The 15,091-nt window shown below is 40.4% G+C and overlaps 1 protein-coding gene across 3 annotated transcripts in view; it reads left to right on the top strand.

The window, feature by feature from the left end:
• LOC125261519 (cytolytic toxin-beta-like) overlaps positions 1-14,841 on the top strand; it is a 37,297-nt gene extending 22,456 nt beyond the window's left edge. Inside the window, exons 9-14 of one of the 3 annotated variants that reach the window (XM_048180071.1) lie at positions 10,921-11,004; positions 11,244-11,333; positions 11,795-11,926; positions 13,176-13,261; positions 13,353-13,387; positions 13,982-14,841. In XM_048180071.1, the coding sequence (XP_048036028.1) occupies positions 10,921-11,004; positions 11,244-11,333; positions 11,795-11,926; positions 13,176-13,261; positions 13,353-13,387; positions 13,982-13,995 (441 nt within the window). In that variant the 3' untranslated portion in view covers positions 13,996-14,841. Of the gene's footprint in view, positions 1-10,920; positions 11,005-11,243; positions 11,334-11,794; positions 11,927-13,175; positions 13,262-13,352 lie in introns of all 3 variants that reach the window. The other 2 variants (XM_048180070.1, XM_048180073.1) reach the window with 2 other exon arrangements.
• The last annotated feature ends 250 nt before the right edge of the window (positions 14,842-15,091 follow it).

The following is a 15,091-nucleotide window of genomic DNA, read 5'->3' on the forward strand; positions in this document are numbered from 1 at the left end:
ATCACGTGCCGGGCTCAAATATAAAGCTTGTGGATTGAGCTGTCATACTCACTATCCATTTAGTGCATTATAATTATATCGGTCATACCTATATGTATGTAGCTTTTCCTAAATTTATATACAAATAAACCTTACAATGACATCCCAATGAACAATACATCTGAATGACACAGTTGATGTAGGAATTTTTATTGACCACCAGATGGTGAACTAGAGCACTGTGTCAAAAGCTTTAAGCAGTGTTGCCACATTGGCACAGGTGTAAAGTATTTGACTAATTCATTCAGTTGTACTCTGTCCAGGTGTGTTTGTGCCATTCAGATTGAGTGGATTTGCACACACTGCTGAAGGATGCTGGAGGGATAAGTAGATATTGTCCTTTAGTAGGGGTGACCCTGAATAGTCGACGATTCGAATCTTCGATAAGAGGAGCCTGATTCGACTACCAATCTCACAGTCGAATCGTCGCAGAGTAGGGCTGTGAATCTTTGGGTAGACAGCGATTCAATTCGATTCACGATTCATAGGAGTTCGATTCGATTCAAGAACGATTTTTGCAAATTCAGAACGATTCGATTCGAGACGATTCACATTAAAATTCGATGCGATTCGATTCATTCGATTCGATTCTGCATTTTAATATGCATTTATAGGGACATTGAAATGCTTCCCTTAACATGTCTTAGTCAGGGTGTGAATTACACAGTGGCCTTCAGGGGGTCAGAGAGTAAGGGCAAAAACAAACAAACAAACAAACAGAAAAACCCTTTTGTCTATTGTTAATGTTGGTTCATGTTAGTTCTCAATGATGCTACATAACTTTATTTTAACAGCCTATAAAAACTGGCATTTGTGGAAATTTACATAAGCCAAAACTTTAAAAGGGCTTTAAAAGTATTTTTAGGCCTAGTTCATGTTAAATATAGTGGAGGATAGTGTTAAAGGCTACACGACCTTATTAAACTGTTCCAGGTACATTAAACATACTAATGCTGTCGGAAAGTCATTTTATTTGAAGCTGTAGTGATGTCATTTCCTTTCCGAGCGCATCACATCCTCATTCCCGACTCCGCATTCTGTGGGATGGTGGCTCGCGTGTGCGTAACCTAATCGAAAGTAAGTTTCATCCTGCACTAAGATGCAGATATTGCCATCGGATTTGTTTAGATGTTGTATACTCTCACCTGTTTTCATGTAACGTATATTATACGCATGGTTGATACTTCCGTGTGTATTTCTTTAGTTAATAGGTATCCCGTGACTATGTTATAATCCTTGTTAGACTGGAGATTGTTTCCTTTACATTATTTCAGCCTTAAACTGTATTCTTGAGTGTTATATTTCAGTTCTTATGCCCTTTAGTCCTACTGCAAAATCGTGTTTAGCCTCTGTGTCGCTGTCAGACGCACCTAGAGTGTAATTCGACACTTCCTGGCCATGCGCCCCTCAGGTGCTGAGCGAATGGGGTGCAGTTGTGCTCACTTCCACTAGAGGGAAGCGAAGACCACCAAATCCATTTAGTATTCCTACTTTGCCTCATTAGTTGTTTATGACTCCTTTCAGGTTATTTGACCAAATTATTATATTTCAGTATTCTGATTCAATGTTTATTATTACATTGGATATTACTGTATACCTTTGTACATAATTTTATACTTTGTACATTGTGATTAATATTATTTCATTCTTTGTTTCTTTTATAGACCACACACATACACACACCCCACATATATACCTCTTTGTACATCAATGCTTGTACCCAAACTACAATATTAAAGTTTGCTGGAATAATTTCTCCGTGCCCTTCTCTCTGACCGGAGCCCTGTCAAAGGAAACTGCCAGACCAGTATTATCCCCTACAGAGTGTCTGACTCTATCACAAATGCTTACATGGAGAGACTATCATGCACTTTCCCAACTAATCTTAAACTAACTTTTCTTCACGGAATAGTTATAAAAGCCATCTTCGTTCTCTTTATATGGAACATTTTCCTTATGGTGATTCTGAAAGAAAACGCGCTGGGTTTCTACTGTTGCTGTAGTAATGAGCGCAACTTTAACGTGCATCTGATTGATAAACCGCGCGCTCTTATGTCAGTGTTGTTAATGTTGTAGTTATTTCAGCAGTTTCCTCGCACATTCAGTTTAATGACATTAAGTTCATCATTTCATTTATCATTCATTGAACTGTGCGTATGCATTTAGACACTTACATTATGTGTTTGCTCCGATCATGCAATAAATGAAACTGCTCAGGTAATGTCAATGAACCATTTCCGACTTTTCCACGCAATAAAAGCGTTTTATTTCAACAGTAGTGACGGCGCAATGACTTGGCAGCTTTATCAATGGCTTGAGCAGTCTGACTCAGGACTATTGTTGTCTTAATAGAGAACTGTCATATGATCATGTGAACAGCAGTGGCCGTCCTGAGGAGAGCTCAAACGTGGGCTACGAACTGAGCGCGAGCGCAATCCAGTGAGAGGCGGTAAAGTGCAGCCGCGCATGTCTGTGAAGGAGAGCTGTGAGGGCGAATGATGGCGCACAACGTCTCCATCAATTCGCGCATGTAGTAATTCAATGTTTATATATTTTAAAGCACTGAATCACTATAGAATCGCGATTAATCCGATTCTTTACATTTTACATCGATTATCGGCCGAAATAAACGATTCACGATTCAAAAAACATGTTTCAAGATCGATGCATATGCATCGTCAGGAATTATAATCGATGCATCGAGAAAACGAGTGAATCGTTACAGCCCTATCGCAGAGATGAGACGAGATATGGGGGTGCTCAATATCTGATTTTACATAGACATACCGGTTCTTTCCCAATAGGTTAATATACAGCCTATTATGTTAATACTATAAATAAAAATGTGAAAAGAAAGAAGCTTTTAATAAATATTTTTTAATGTGTGTGAATAAATCCAACCTGTGAACGATTTAAGTTTCACTTCCATGATCCGTGACCAGCAGATGAGCATCTTCACGGCAGGGATTAAATCTTCAACAATGTCTGGGATAAAGTGTACAATTGGATGCACTTTGAAATGGTAAAAGATGATCAAAAAAACGTATGATGCAAGTTGTGCCAACAGCTCATGTCCTAGAACTCAACAACGACAAACACTGCGGCGCGCTTCTGCCGGCCAACGAGCTGACTATAGCGCGCTATTGAAAAGACTCAAACGGACACAGGCAGATCGCGTGGAAGACTGGATTTTTCTCTCTCAATTAGGTAGGGTAGATACAAATGATTTCAAACTATTTCAGCCGGATGTAATTTGATTTTTTGGATGCTGTTAATGTTTAGCTAAAAAGACTGCCACTCCAGTTTAGCGTTTATTGTCTCTGCAGTTAAAAAGACAAGTTGACAATTCTAGCTTTACTTTCGTTATTTTAATAATTTCTTTAATTTTAATTTATTAATTGATCACTCTGGGTTATCTAATTTAACTATTTCTGGCTTGTGTTTTGAATATATGTTGCCCTGCACTTCAGGCATTTTGCATTTTTTTAAGTAGGCTATTTTCATTTATTAGAACGGTATATTCTGTTCTAATTCAATTGTGTAAATTAATGTTTGATAAAAAAAAATTATAATTTTATTTATTTATTTATTTATTTATTTATTTATTTATTTTATTTTTTTTTTTTGGTGCATCAATGTTGCTGTAGATTAGTTAAAGCTTGCTCGCACAGGCAATTTAGCCGATGTAATTAGATTTGCCAACATATGAAATGTATATCTATCTGCAGTGTGGCCTTTCTGCAGTTATTAATATATATATATATATATATATATATATATATATATATATATATATATATATATATATTTTAAAGTTTATTGATCCAAAATGTTTTTATTCATTTTCTTCTATATCTTTGAGAGTGTTCTGTACATCGTGGCTGTGAATGTTTATCCACATTGCCTTTCATTTGTTTAAAAAAGATAAAATCATTGTCAGTTTCGTCTATCACTTGACAGGCAGTTTGGTTGGTTTATTAGAAAGATGTTTCTCTGTGCTGTGTGTGAAAGAAAATAAAAGTTGTCTTAAGCCGCGGATAGACTATAGCCAGGCCTTACTTCATTTTCCATGTCCCGCTCCATCTCGTGCACAGTTCAGCGCGCGGACCTTTCAAAGTCTTACTCTCCTCACTTTTCTATCTAGTTACTTAATTGTTTATTTTGGTTATTTAAAAGATTTTTTTTTCTTCTTTTTTTTGCTCTTTCCCTTATTATTTATTTATTTAATAAATTACATTTATTTGTTTTTCAATCTTGTCTCTTTTTTCTATCTTCTTTTTTCCTCTTCTTTTACTATTATTATTATCATTATTATAATTTTTTCATTGTATGTCATTGTCTTGCTCTAATAAGAAAAAAAAAACTGAACAGTATTTTATACAAGTTTTATTTTTTTCTAAAACAAGACAAGTGTAGCGAATTACAGGTATCTAATCAATTAGCTCAAATATAAATTAAATATATCTAAAACTAAATCATAACGTGTTATGATTAACTATAATATAGATCGACTCGAGTGTTACGTTACAGAGGGGACGGACACAGAGAATCACAGGTATGGTTGTTTATTGAGCCAGTAAGAGGTAACAGAGGTGCAGGTAAAGTGAACAGTGCAGTGAAGATGATACTTGAGGTGACCGGTGATGATGATAGTCTTTTCTGGTTGCAGATGGAATGAGTCTTGGAATGATTGGAGCTGGAGATCGCTGGAGACAAAGGAGCACTCACACAGAGACGATGGATCACACGAGGAGAACAGGATACACTGGAGACAGGTAAGTAGATCACGGAGAGTCCTTAAGGTAAGCATACACGTAAGTATGATGCAAACGAGACCGGACATGGAGTGGTGTGTGTGAGTGCTCTTTGTAGTGGTGCTGATGGGGTGATTAATGACGTGCAGGTGGCGGTGATCAGTATTCCGGTGATTGAGTGCGTTGTGATTGGTGGACGGTGGAGCCTGACGTGTCTATGACAGTACCCCTCCCTCCACGGCCCGCTCCTGAGGGCCGAGGACCCTGACGTCGTGGTGGTCGTCCTCTTCCACGCGGGGCAGGTCTGTCAGGGTGGTTGTCGTGGAAGGCCTGAAGCAGGTTTGGATCAAGGATGTCGTTTCTGGGAACCCAAGAGCATTCTTCAGGGCCATAGCCTTCCCAGTCCACGAGGTATAGTTCTTGATGAATCGACGGTAGAAGTTGGCAAATCCAAGAAAGCGTTGAAGTTCTTTGATTGTGGATGGTACTGGCCAGGTTTTGATGGCTTCCACCTTCCCCTCATCCATCCGGATGCCACTGTGGTCAATTATGTAGCCCAGGAAATGTACAGATGACGGGTGGAAGGAACATTTCTCTGCTTTCAGGAATAGGTGGAACTGGCATAGACGTTTGAGGACCTCCGCAACGTGTTGGCCATGTTCGGCCAGGCTCCGGGAGTAGATGAGTATGTCGTCGATGTAAACCAACACGAACTGGTGAAGGAACTCCTGGAGCACCTCATGTATGAAGTCCTGGAATACGGAGGGGGCGTTGACCAGGCCATATGGCATAACAAGATATTCATAGTGGCCGGTAGGTGTGATGAAGGCGGTCTTCCACTCGTCCCCCTCGCGTATCCGGATGAGGTTGTACGCGCTGCGGAGGTCCAGTTTCGTGAACACAGTGGCACCGCGGAGATGTTCCAGGGCTGCTGGGACGAGAGGAAGGGGATAACGGAACTTGACTGTAATCTTATTGAGAGAGCGGTAATCAATGCAGGGCTTCAAGCTTCCGTCGTTTTTAGCCACAAAGAAGAAACTCGAAGCAGCAGGGGAAGTAGACGGGCGGATGTAACCTTGAGCAAGGGCCTCTTTGATGTATTCCTCCATGGCCTTCTCCTCCGGGATGGATAGAGGGTAGATCTTACCCTTGGGCACTGGCTCACCCGGAAGCAGATCGATAGCATAGTCCCATGGCCGATGTGGAGGCAGCTTGGAAGCTCTCTGTGGGCAGAAGACGTCACTGAAGGGGGTGTAACAGTCTGGAATGTCGATGGAGCGTTTCTCAACTGGACTCTCGATGGAGGTGGTACAGATGGAGAGATCTTCAGATGGAACTCGAGGAATGGGCAGTTCGGAGAAGCAGTGTGAGAAACAGGTTTCGCCCCACTTCAGGATCTCGCCGGTTTTCCAGGAGATAGTTGGATTATGCTGCTCCAGCCAGGGACGCCCCAGAACCACATCAGAGGTGGATTCCTCCAGAACTAGCAGATGTATTTCCTCAAGATGTAATACTCCAACCCGTAGTTGAATGGGACCCACTACTCGACGGACGTGTCTGCGGCTGAGGGGTTTGCCAGTTATGAAGTGGATCTGGTAGACAGTCGGAGAAGGCGAGGTCTTGAGCTGGAGTTGCCGGCAGAGGGCACCAGAGATGAAGTTGCCGGCTGACCCTGAATCGAGGAGCGCCACCACTGGAATGGAGACATCAGCAGCAGTAAGGTAGACAATTGTGGTGAGTGGTTTCATTTTCTTAATAGAGGGAATAATGGCACTCACCATGGGACGAGGAGGACGAGTGGGGCATGCAGAGATAACATGCCCAGGAGCACCGCAATAGAGGCAGAGGTTCAGGGTCAGCCGTCGTTGACGCTCAGTAGGGGTGAGTCTGGAATTTTCCACATCCATAGGTTCGTTGGCTGGTTCTGGAGGGCTGACGGGTTCGGATCGATGGAGGAGGGTGTTGGAGAGTGACTGGCCCTGGTGTTCTTCGATACACGCCTGCGTACGAGTGGCACAGCGGATGGAAAGCTGGATGAACTTCTCAAGGCCGATGGAATCCTCGTATTCAGCGAGATGCAACCGCACCCGAGGCTCCAGTCCTTGCCGGTAGGTGGTAATCAGAGCTTGTTCGTTCCATCCACTGATAGCAGCTAACGTTCTGAATTGCAAAGCATAATCACTAATAGACATAGAACCTTGTTTCAGATTATACAATTTCTCACCAGCAGAAGAGTCTGAGATCGGCTTGCCGAACACTTCCCAGAAATGGGATACGAAAGATGAATATGACCATGTAACTGGACCGTGTTGAGACCAGATGGAATCAGCCCATTTCAAAGCTTTGCCACTCAACTGTGAGATGATGAATGCTATTTTAGAGGTGTCATTCGGGTAGAGGTGCGGTTGCATTTCCAGGACCAGTGCTCATTGCAGGAAAAAATTTCTGCAGTCCTCTGCAGATCCAGAGAAGGGCGCTGGCTTGGCCATGGGACTGGCGGTGAAGGAGGAGGTGGCTGTGTTGACGGCTGTGAGAGTAGGTGATGGTGGAGGTGAACTGGTGGTGAGAGTGCGGCGTAGAGCACCACAAGTTCTTGGAAGGAGTCTGGTTGACTCATACTGGCTCTACTGTGTTGGTCCGGTCTTCTGTTACGTTACAGAGGGGACGGACACAGAGAATCACAGGTATGGTTGTTTATTGAGCCAGTAAGAGGTAACAGAGGTGCAGGTAAGTGAACAGTGCAGTGAAGATGATACTTGAGGTGACCGGTGATGATGATAGTCTTTTCTGGTTGCAGATGGAATGAGTCTTGGAATGATTGGAGCTGGAGATCGCTGGAGACAAAGGAGCACTCACACAGAGACGATGGATCACACGAGGAGAACAGGATACACTGGAGACAGGTAAGTAGATCACGGAGAGTCCTTAAGGTAAGCATACACGTAAGTATGATGCAAACGAGACTGGACATGGAGTGGTGTGTGTGAGTGCTCTTTGTAGTGGTGCTGATGGGGTGATTAATGACGTGCAGGTGGCGGTGATCAGTATTCCGGTGATTGAGTGCGTTGTGATTGGTGGACGGTGGAGCCTGACGTGTCTGTGACAAAGAGGGAATTATGCACATATATTGTGAATTAATTACAACAGATTATAATCAATTACATATATGATTAGTTCTAGTTTAATAGTTGTTTGAGAAAGACTATCCTAGTTTGTCCAGCAAACCATCAGTTTTCTCACAGACTATTATAAAAGAATGTTATTCTCTGGCCACGAGAATAACTTCCTCTTATAGCATTAAAGCGTAAAGCAGTGTTGCTGTATCAAACGTAGAAGTGACTTGGTTTTCTGAATGAACAGCAGAACAATTGAGCGTGAATATAATGCATTTAATATATGAAACTATGAATACAGAGGTTATACGGCTAAATATACACAAATAATACACATGTATAGAAAACAAAAGTCAAGTCAAGAAAACAGCTCAGGTGATGGCAAAATGGCAAATTACAAACAGTTAAAACCTTTGAGAGCAGCAAGGAAACTCAGTTTACACAGAGCTTAAAGCGCGTGGAAAGAAGTTGTTACTTGCATAAGTTCAGATGCTGTAGTTTGTAGAGTTTCAGTGCACACGGTTTGGCGATTGGTCCTTTTCCCGGCGGGATTTTCAAACAAGGTTTTAACTTAAGAGTAAAATAACCAGAAAAGAAAGAAGAGAGAGTCCGTCTCCTAGGTGATGGAGGATGACGAAGGCTTGACAACAGAGAAACTTGTGCGACAAAGAGACTTTGGCACAGTCAGATTTTGAGGATAAATGTACATACAATCTCCATGCGTGTTTGTGTGTGTGTGTGTGTGTGGGTTTGGCGATGTCTGGAATGCGGCCGCATGGCTTGCAGTAATTCGATCTGAGTTGACCACAATCGTTTAAAGTCATGATGGAGGGAATCGGAGATCCATCGCCCCTGCCTTAAAATGTGTCAAGTGAGCTGTTAATGTCCACCAGGCCGGAGCCAATGTGAGATTTACAAACAAAAGTTCAAGGAGTTAAAACTTAAAGTTTATAGTTGTCTTGCTAATTTGATCCTGTGCAGACCTTACACAAGGATAGTGAAATTTTTAGCAATGTAATGTGATGGCATCTATAATCATATTTTCCTAATGTCTTGTGCCGTTAAACATGGTGTCATGTGATATGAAAATGATATGCAGATGAGGTTATGCATAGTAAAACTAGGCATGGTAAGCTCCATATATGGAGATTTCTGGGAGGAGACGGGCAGAGATTCATGTATGCACAATCTTCTGCTGACTGAGTTTTATAAAATTAATTTTGCGCAGGTTCTGGCGTACACATGGTTTTATAATTCTGAATATTTTTGTGCATACAGAAAATCTGGCTTTTTTCCGAAATCTACGGAAAGTTTTATACATGAGGCCCCTGGTGTTTTCACTCTAATGTCTTTATATTTAATGTCTTTATGAACTTATATAGTAAGCAACTCCATAAATTAGCTTAAGAGATAAACTGAGATTGGATCTGAAGCACTGTGTAACACAGTTCGTAAATGTGGGAAGAAGGAGGCGGGAACCGGTGAACATTCAACAAAACTTTAATATAAAATAAACAAATACAAAATGAAAGTAATGCCGGCAGACCCTCGTGGACGTCTGCCGGCCACACAAACATAATAAAACATAAAATAAAGTCCAGGCCTGGTCCTCTCTCGTCCTTCACTGTCGTCGCTCCTCCTTTTATGCTTCCGGAGCTCCTCCGTGAGAGACTCAAGGCCGGTGCGCCTATCAGGTGAAACTCATTATCACTCACGTCACCGGCCTTGCGCCATTCCCTCACGGCTCTCGCCCGCCCTGCTCCTCTGAGACTGCGCTCTACTCCCCCCCGGGGCCTGTCTCGGCGGCTGCAGCACCTGGGGGTAAGGACAGATGAGACGAGAGAAAGGAGACAGAAGCAAGGGGAGCGACAGGGCGAGAGAGGGGATAGAGGAAAAAGAAAGAAAAAAAATTCTAGGTCTGGTCCTCAGCCAGCCAGCTCTTCCTCGCGGTGCCGTGCGATCGCACTGGACGCTCGGTGGATGGCTCATTCCTCGTCCACCCCTGGCGGCCGGCGATGGCTCCTCCAGTTGAGGGCAGCCGGCAGCGAGTCCCCCGTCCCCTGCTCCTCCCCTACATGGCGGATGGCAGCAGGCTCTGGCGGCGACTCCTCCACTCCCTCCTGGACGGCAGCCACCCCACCTCGTCCCAGGAGCACGGTATCCGGGTCTCCGTCCCACCTTTCACAAGGCTCTAGTACCACCGCCTCGGGCAGCCTCTCGTGGTCTTCACACTCCCGCGCTGCCCGAACTCCGCAGCACCGCGATCCCCCTCAGCAGCGAGGGCTCTCCGACAGCATGTCCCTCCTTCCTCCTGGGTTTCGGCACCAATCTAACACTGTTCGTAGATATGGGAAGAAGGAGGCGGGAACCGGCGAACGTTCAACAAAACTTTAATACCAAAATAAACAAATACATAACGAAAGTAATGCCGGCAGACCCTCACGGATGTCTGCTTCTTTGTTCTTTTATATAGCCTAACACAAATAACTTAATAAATTTCTCATATTAGCCCATGCTCATATTGTCCACCTCTTGCCCACATGTACATACCAGCTGATATACAATGCAGTCTTGATTTGGGTGGTCAATCTGCATTTAAAAATTTGAAATCTTGATTTTAAATCTTCTAAATCAAGTAAAATGACTCAAAATAAAGTAATTTAAACATAACAAAGTCAACTTTAATCATATAAAATGTAATTTACCAACATCAAAATTGTGGCCAGTTAAAATGCTGAGTGGCTAATAACTTTGGAAAACCACTAGCCACAGTGGCTGGTGAGCAAAAAAGTTAATGTCAAGACCTGATTAGCCGTATTGAAAGTGTGTGTTTATCTCTGTTGCTGCATTACTGCATTTGTTCATATATTATTGCAATTAAAGTAGCAGAACTGATTTCTTTACAGTAATAATAAGAAAAAGAATTGTGTTTCCAGAACATGTTTATTTCTCAGTGTGTTTTTAGCTGAATCATCTCTGTGTATTTCCCATTATTGTCTCCTTTGTTCATTTAGGGATCTGCTGTGAATGAACACATTGCTGAAATGTGTAAAGATCTACACTGCAGTCACTGTTCAAATAGACCAACACTGGAAAATGCAAGTATCTTTTCTATTGCTTACACCTGTACAGATGAACAGATTTACTGTGGAATTGTAGATGATTCAGTCCGATCTATTAAATTTACAATTGGAATATGTAATCTCCATAAAAATGTTCAAATATCTGCACAAGATTCATTGTACTGTATTTATGACTAAAATGAGTGAGTTTAGAATAGCCTCTAATTGTTTAATGTAAATATTTCTTCACACATTTCTTTATTTTATAATTACAGATTAATAGTCATTTTGACTTTCCACAAAGACTGATTGTAGGATTGAGGAACTTCCGAAATGACCGGACAATGATTGCTCAGTGTATTGAGGTAATTAATTATTACAGTGTTTGAGTGTCTGTAACAAGTGGCATATTTGCAGAATATTGATATGATATGTTTAAGTATTATAGTGTTTCCTTTTTTATAATTAGACAGGACAGTTTAATAAGACAGAACACTATATGAGGACGGAGAAACAGAGCTTGAAACTCTTCATGAGCTCGTGTCTGTCTGTGATCCTTTAACAATAACTGACAGAACATGAAATCATTGTGAAAATAGATAACATTATATTTAAACAGGATAATGAAAAACACCAAACATATTGACCTTGGCAATGTATCGGTTGACCACTACATCAAGGTTTTCATGTCCAGAATGCTTTCTTGATTTTTTATTTATTTATTTATTTATTTATTTTGCACACATATAGACAATCACACTTTCTCTATGACTGTCAAATTCATTTGTTCATGTTTAATTGAACATGGTTTCTGTTTCTCTGACAGGTTTCCACCCACAAATATGAGCTTTATGCCATGATAAACCTTTATGGTACAGTAAAAGATGGACATTACAATGCTAACATCAAATCTGACAATGGAAAATGGTATCGATGTGATGACAGCAATGTATTTCAGGTATATGACATGAAAATATGGTTACAAACATGATTGAAAATGGATTCACTTTATGGTATCAGTAAGATTTGCTGGCTGAATGTGATTTCACCAAGTACAACATGTTCCTTTATCGACATCTTTGTTCATTATGGAACAACATTCCAATCAACCAGTGTTACGAATTCCACAAACACAGCTTTCGGTCATAACATAGAGAGCGACACATTGTAACATATGTTGCCCGGAATCCCGTCTCCTGCTCCCACAAACACCACAATGTCACCAGTTGAGTCAGAGAGGAAGTTTGTTTATTTCTTAAATAAAGAAAATAAGAGGATGGCTTTAAGTCAGTGGGTCGGCCAAAACAACAAACAAAAGATGGAGATCTACCTACTTTTAAGGATCTTCCCTGGAAAAGAGATAACAAAAGAAAAAAACAAGTCTTACCTCCCTACTAACAGAATAAACAGGAGAAAATAGTAATTAAACAAAAAAGGGCCTCCCACTAACAAACGGTCTGCGTGGGAAAGGGCAATTGAACATTTACCGGCCTATACTGCTAACAATTTGTACTCCACACCAGGATTTACTTTAAAGGCTAATCCAGCAGTGACACACACACACACACACACACACACACACACACACACACACACACACACACACACACACACACACACACACACACACACACACACACACACACTCGGCTGGTACAACAACAGGAAGCAGGAGAGGGAACTCATCGAGCAGTCTTCCCTCCAAGCTTTTATCCATTGAACGATTCCCGGCTCCACCCACATAAACAGCTGCACCTGTGTTCACAACAATTAGCACGGAGCAACAGGGGGAGAGCGAGAGAGAAAGAGAGAGCACTTCACACACAACTTTTGCTCCACACAACAATGTTACACGATATAAGTAAACACTCAGTGACAATCAGACACGTAACAACCAATCAGAGCTGAAGTTTACAGTTTATGTCAAGTTTTGGTTTAAAACCAGGATTAGGTGCTTCTACATCAGTGTTCTTCACCTATAGTTTCCCTCTGATTTTAGAGATACGTTATGGGTATGGATCAGTTTAGGTGATTGGGATAGGACTGGACAGGAATGCAGATTCCTCAGTCTAATGAAATAAAGAACAGTAGTCGTAAACATTTATTTTATATATTTTTCTAGGAGTGAAAATATAGTATGTTTAATACAGTATCATTAGTGTCGATGATGTTTCACATTTTATGTTTCTGCTAAACGTTTTTCAAAGGTTCCTGAGGAAGTGCTTTCAGAAAAAAGAACTATAGACAAATTAAAAGCATTTTTTTGGGGTCCAGAATTACGCAAGTCACTCAGGTAGCAGAGATTTGCTCTATACACAACTGTATTTGTGAGTTTGATATTGTTAGATATGTCACTTGATTATAAAGTTCATCTTTATTCACAGGTGTCCACATGCCTATCTAGTCTTGTACAAACGCAGTGAGTATCACATGATTCTGAGATGAATAATCCATAAACATTTTCAACAAGAAAATTATTTAAAAGCAAATATATTATTATTGCAAAGACTAAATGTGAAGATGTTCTACTATTTTATTGTTGTTTAGAGAGATTTAGTGTTCAGTTTTCCAATATAAACAAACATTATATTTGATATTCATTTGATCAATGTACATTTGGTTTATCTGTTGTCATTTTTTTTGTTTTTTTGTTACCAATTTATTTTGTTTTTAAATTCAACAAAACAACATTCATTCAAACAAACAGACATATTATCAACAATTTTACAATCTAAAAAAAGGGGGGGGGAATTACTTTATTATGATCGTTCCTAAATATCTACTTTATCAAGTCACTATTTTAAGGAGGCTGTGAACCAGTTTTGTATTATTGTCTTTTTCCAGCTCTAAAACAACATTCTCTTTTGTAATGAACTTATTCAGGAGTCAGAATTGTCATTGAGAAGACAGTAATTAGAGATGTAATCAATTTGTACAAAACAGAACTCACATGAGTCCATATGTTATCTATTGCTGTAATTTGATAACATTGGAATCATTCTGTTCTTAACAGGTATCAGTGCCTGATTCTATTACTGAACTCAGATCAGAACAACATCTTACAAACAGATGAAAATCTAAACCTCAAATAAGCAGAATGTGCTCTGGATGTTGTTTGACTGTAAATGTCTCTGGAAACAGACAGACCTGCGGCTCTGATATTACACTGTATCTGACACACACAGTTCAGTCATGAGTCTCTGATCAAGAGATGATGATCTCAGTCAGGTGTGTCACATTTACTCTCTATTCACCTGAATTATATTTACCTTCTTGATTGTTATTATTGTGAACATTTTTATGCTTTCTTTACCTTGTAATCTTTAGTCAAAATGTAATAACCTACTGTTCATATGATTATTATGCATGTTCAGTTCAGCCAATCACATTCAGATGGGACCATAGTAAACAGTATTACTGAGTTCAGTACATTTGTTCATTTATTAAGACACATTTGATAGATTTTGTATATTAATCAAACTATGTAATGACTAAGTGTTTATATTATAAGTCAGTGATATATACAACCAAAGAGCTTACACACGATGAAGATAATTATAGAGGAACTGAAAGTGTTATCCTACATTGATTCTGCATGAGAACAGCATGATAATCATCTATCATAAAAGATTCATGTATATGTCAATAAAAGTCTATATTGTGAGCAAATAAGATGAAATATATCATAAATATAGTGTATGATTGCATGTTACAGAATCTGTGTAAATGTGTTAATGTGTTTAGAAGGAAATTTAAAGGTCCCGTTCTTCGTGATCCCATGTTTCAAACTTTAGTTAGTGTGTAATGTTGTTGTTGTTAGAATATAAATAAAATCTGTAAAATGTTAAAGCTCAATGCCAAGCGAGATATTTTATTTAACAGAAGTCGCCTACATCGAACGGCCAGTTTGGACTACATCCCTCTACTTCCTTCTTTAATGACGTCACTAAAACAGTTTTTTGACTAACCTCCGCCCACAGGAATACACAAGAGTTGCGTTTGTAGAGTGTGTTTGTCGCCATGTCGTCGAAACGCTGTTATTTTCATCCCGCAGTCCAATCACCTTTGTTTGGCCTTCCCAGGGACGCTGTACTTAGAGATCAATGGTTACAATTATGTTTAA

The sequence above is a fragment of the Megalobrama amblycephala genome, unplaced genomic scaffold, assembly GCF_018812025.1.
Source record: "Megalobrama amblycephala isolate DHTTF-2021 unplaced genomic scaffold, ASM1881202v1 scaffold422, whole genome shotgun sequence".
In the NCBI taxonomy this organism is placed as follows: Eukaryota; Metazoa; Chordata; class Actinopteri; order Cypriniformes; family Xenocyprididae; genus Megalobrama; species Megalobrama amblycephala.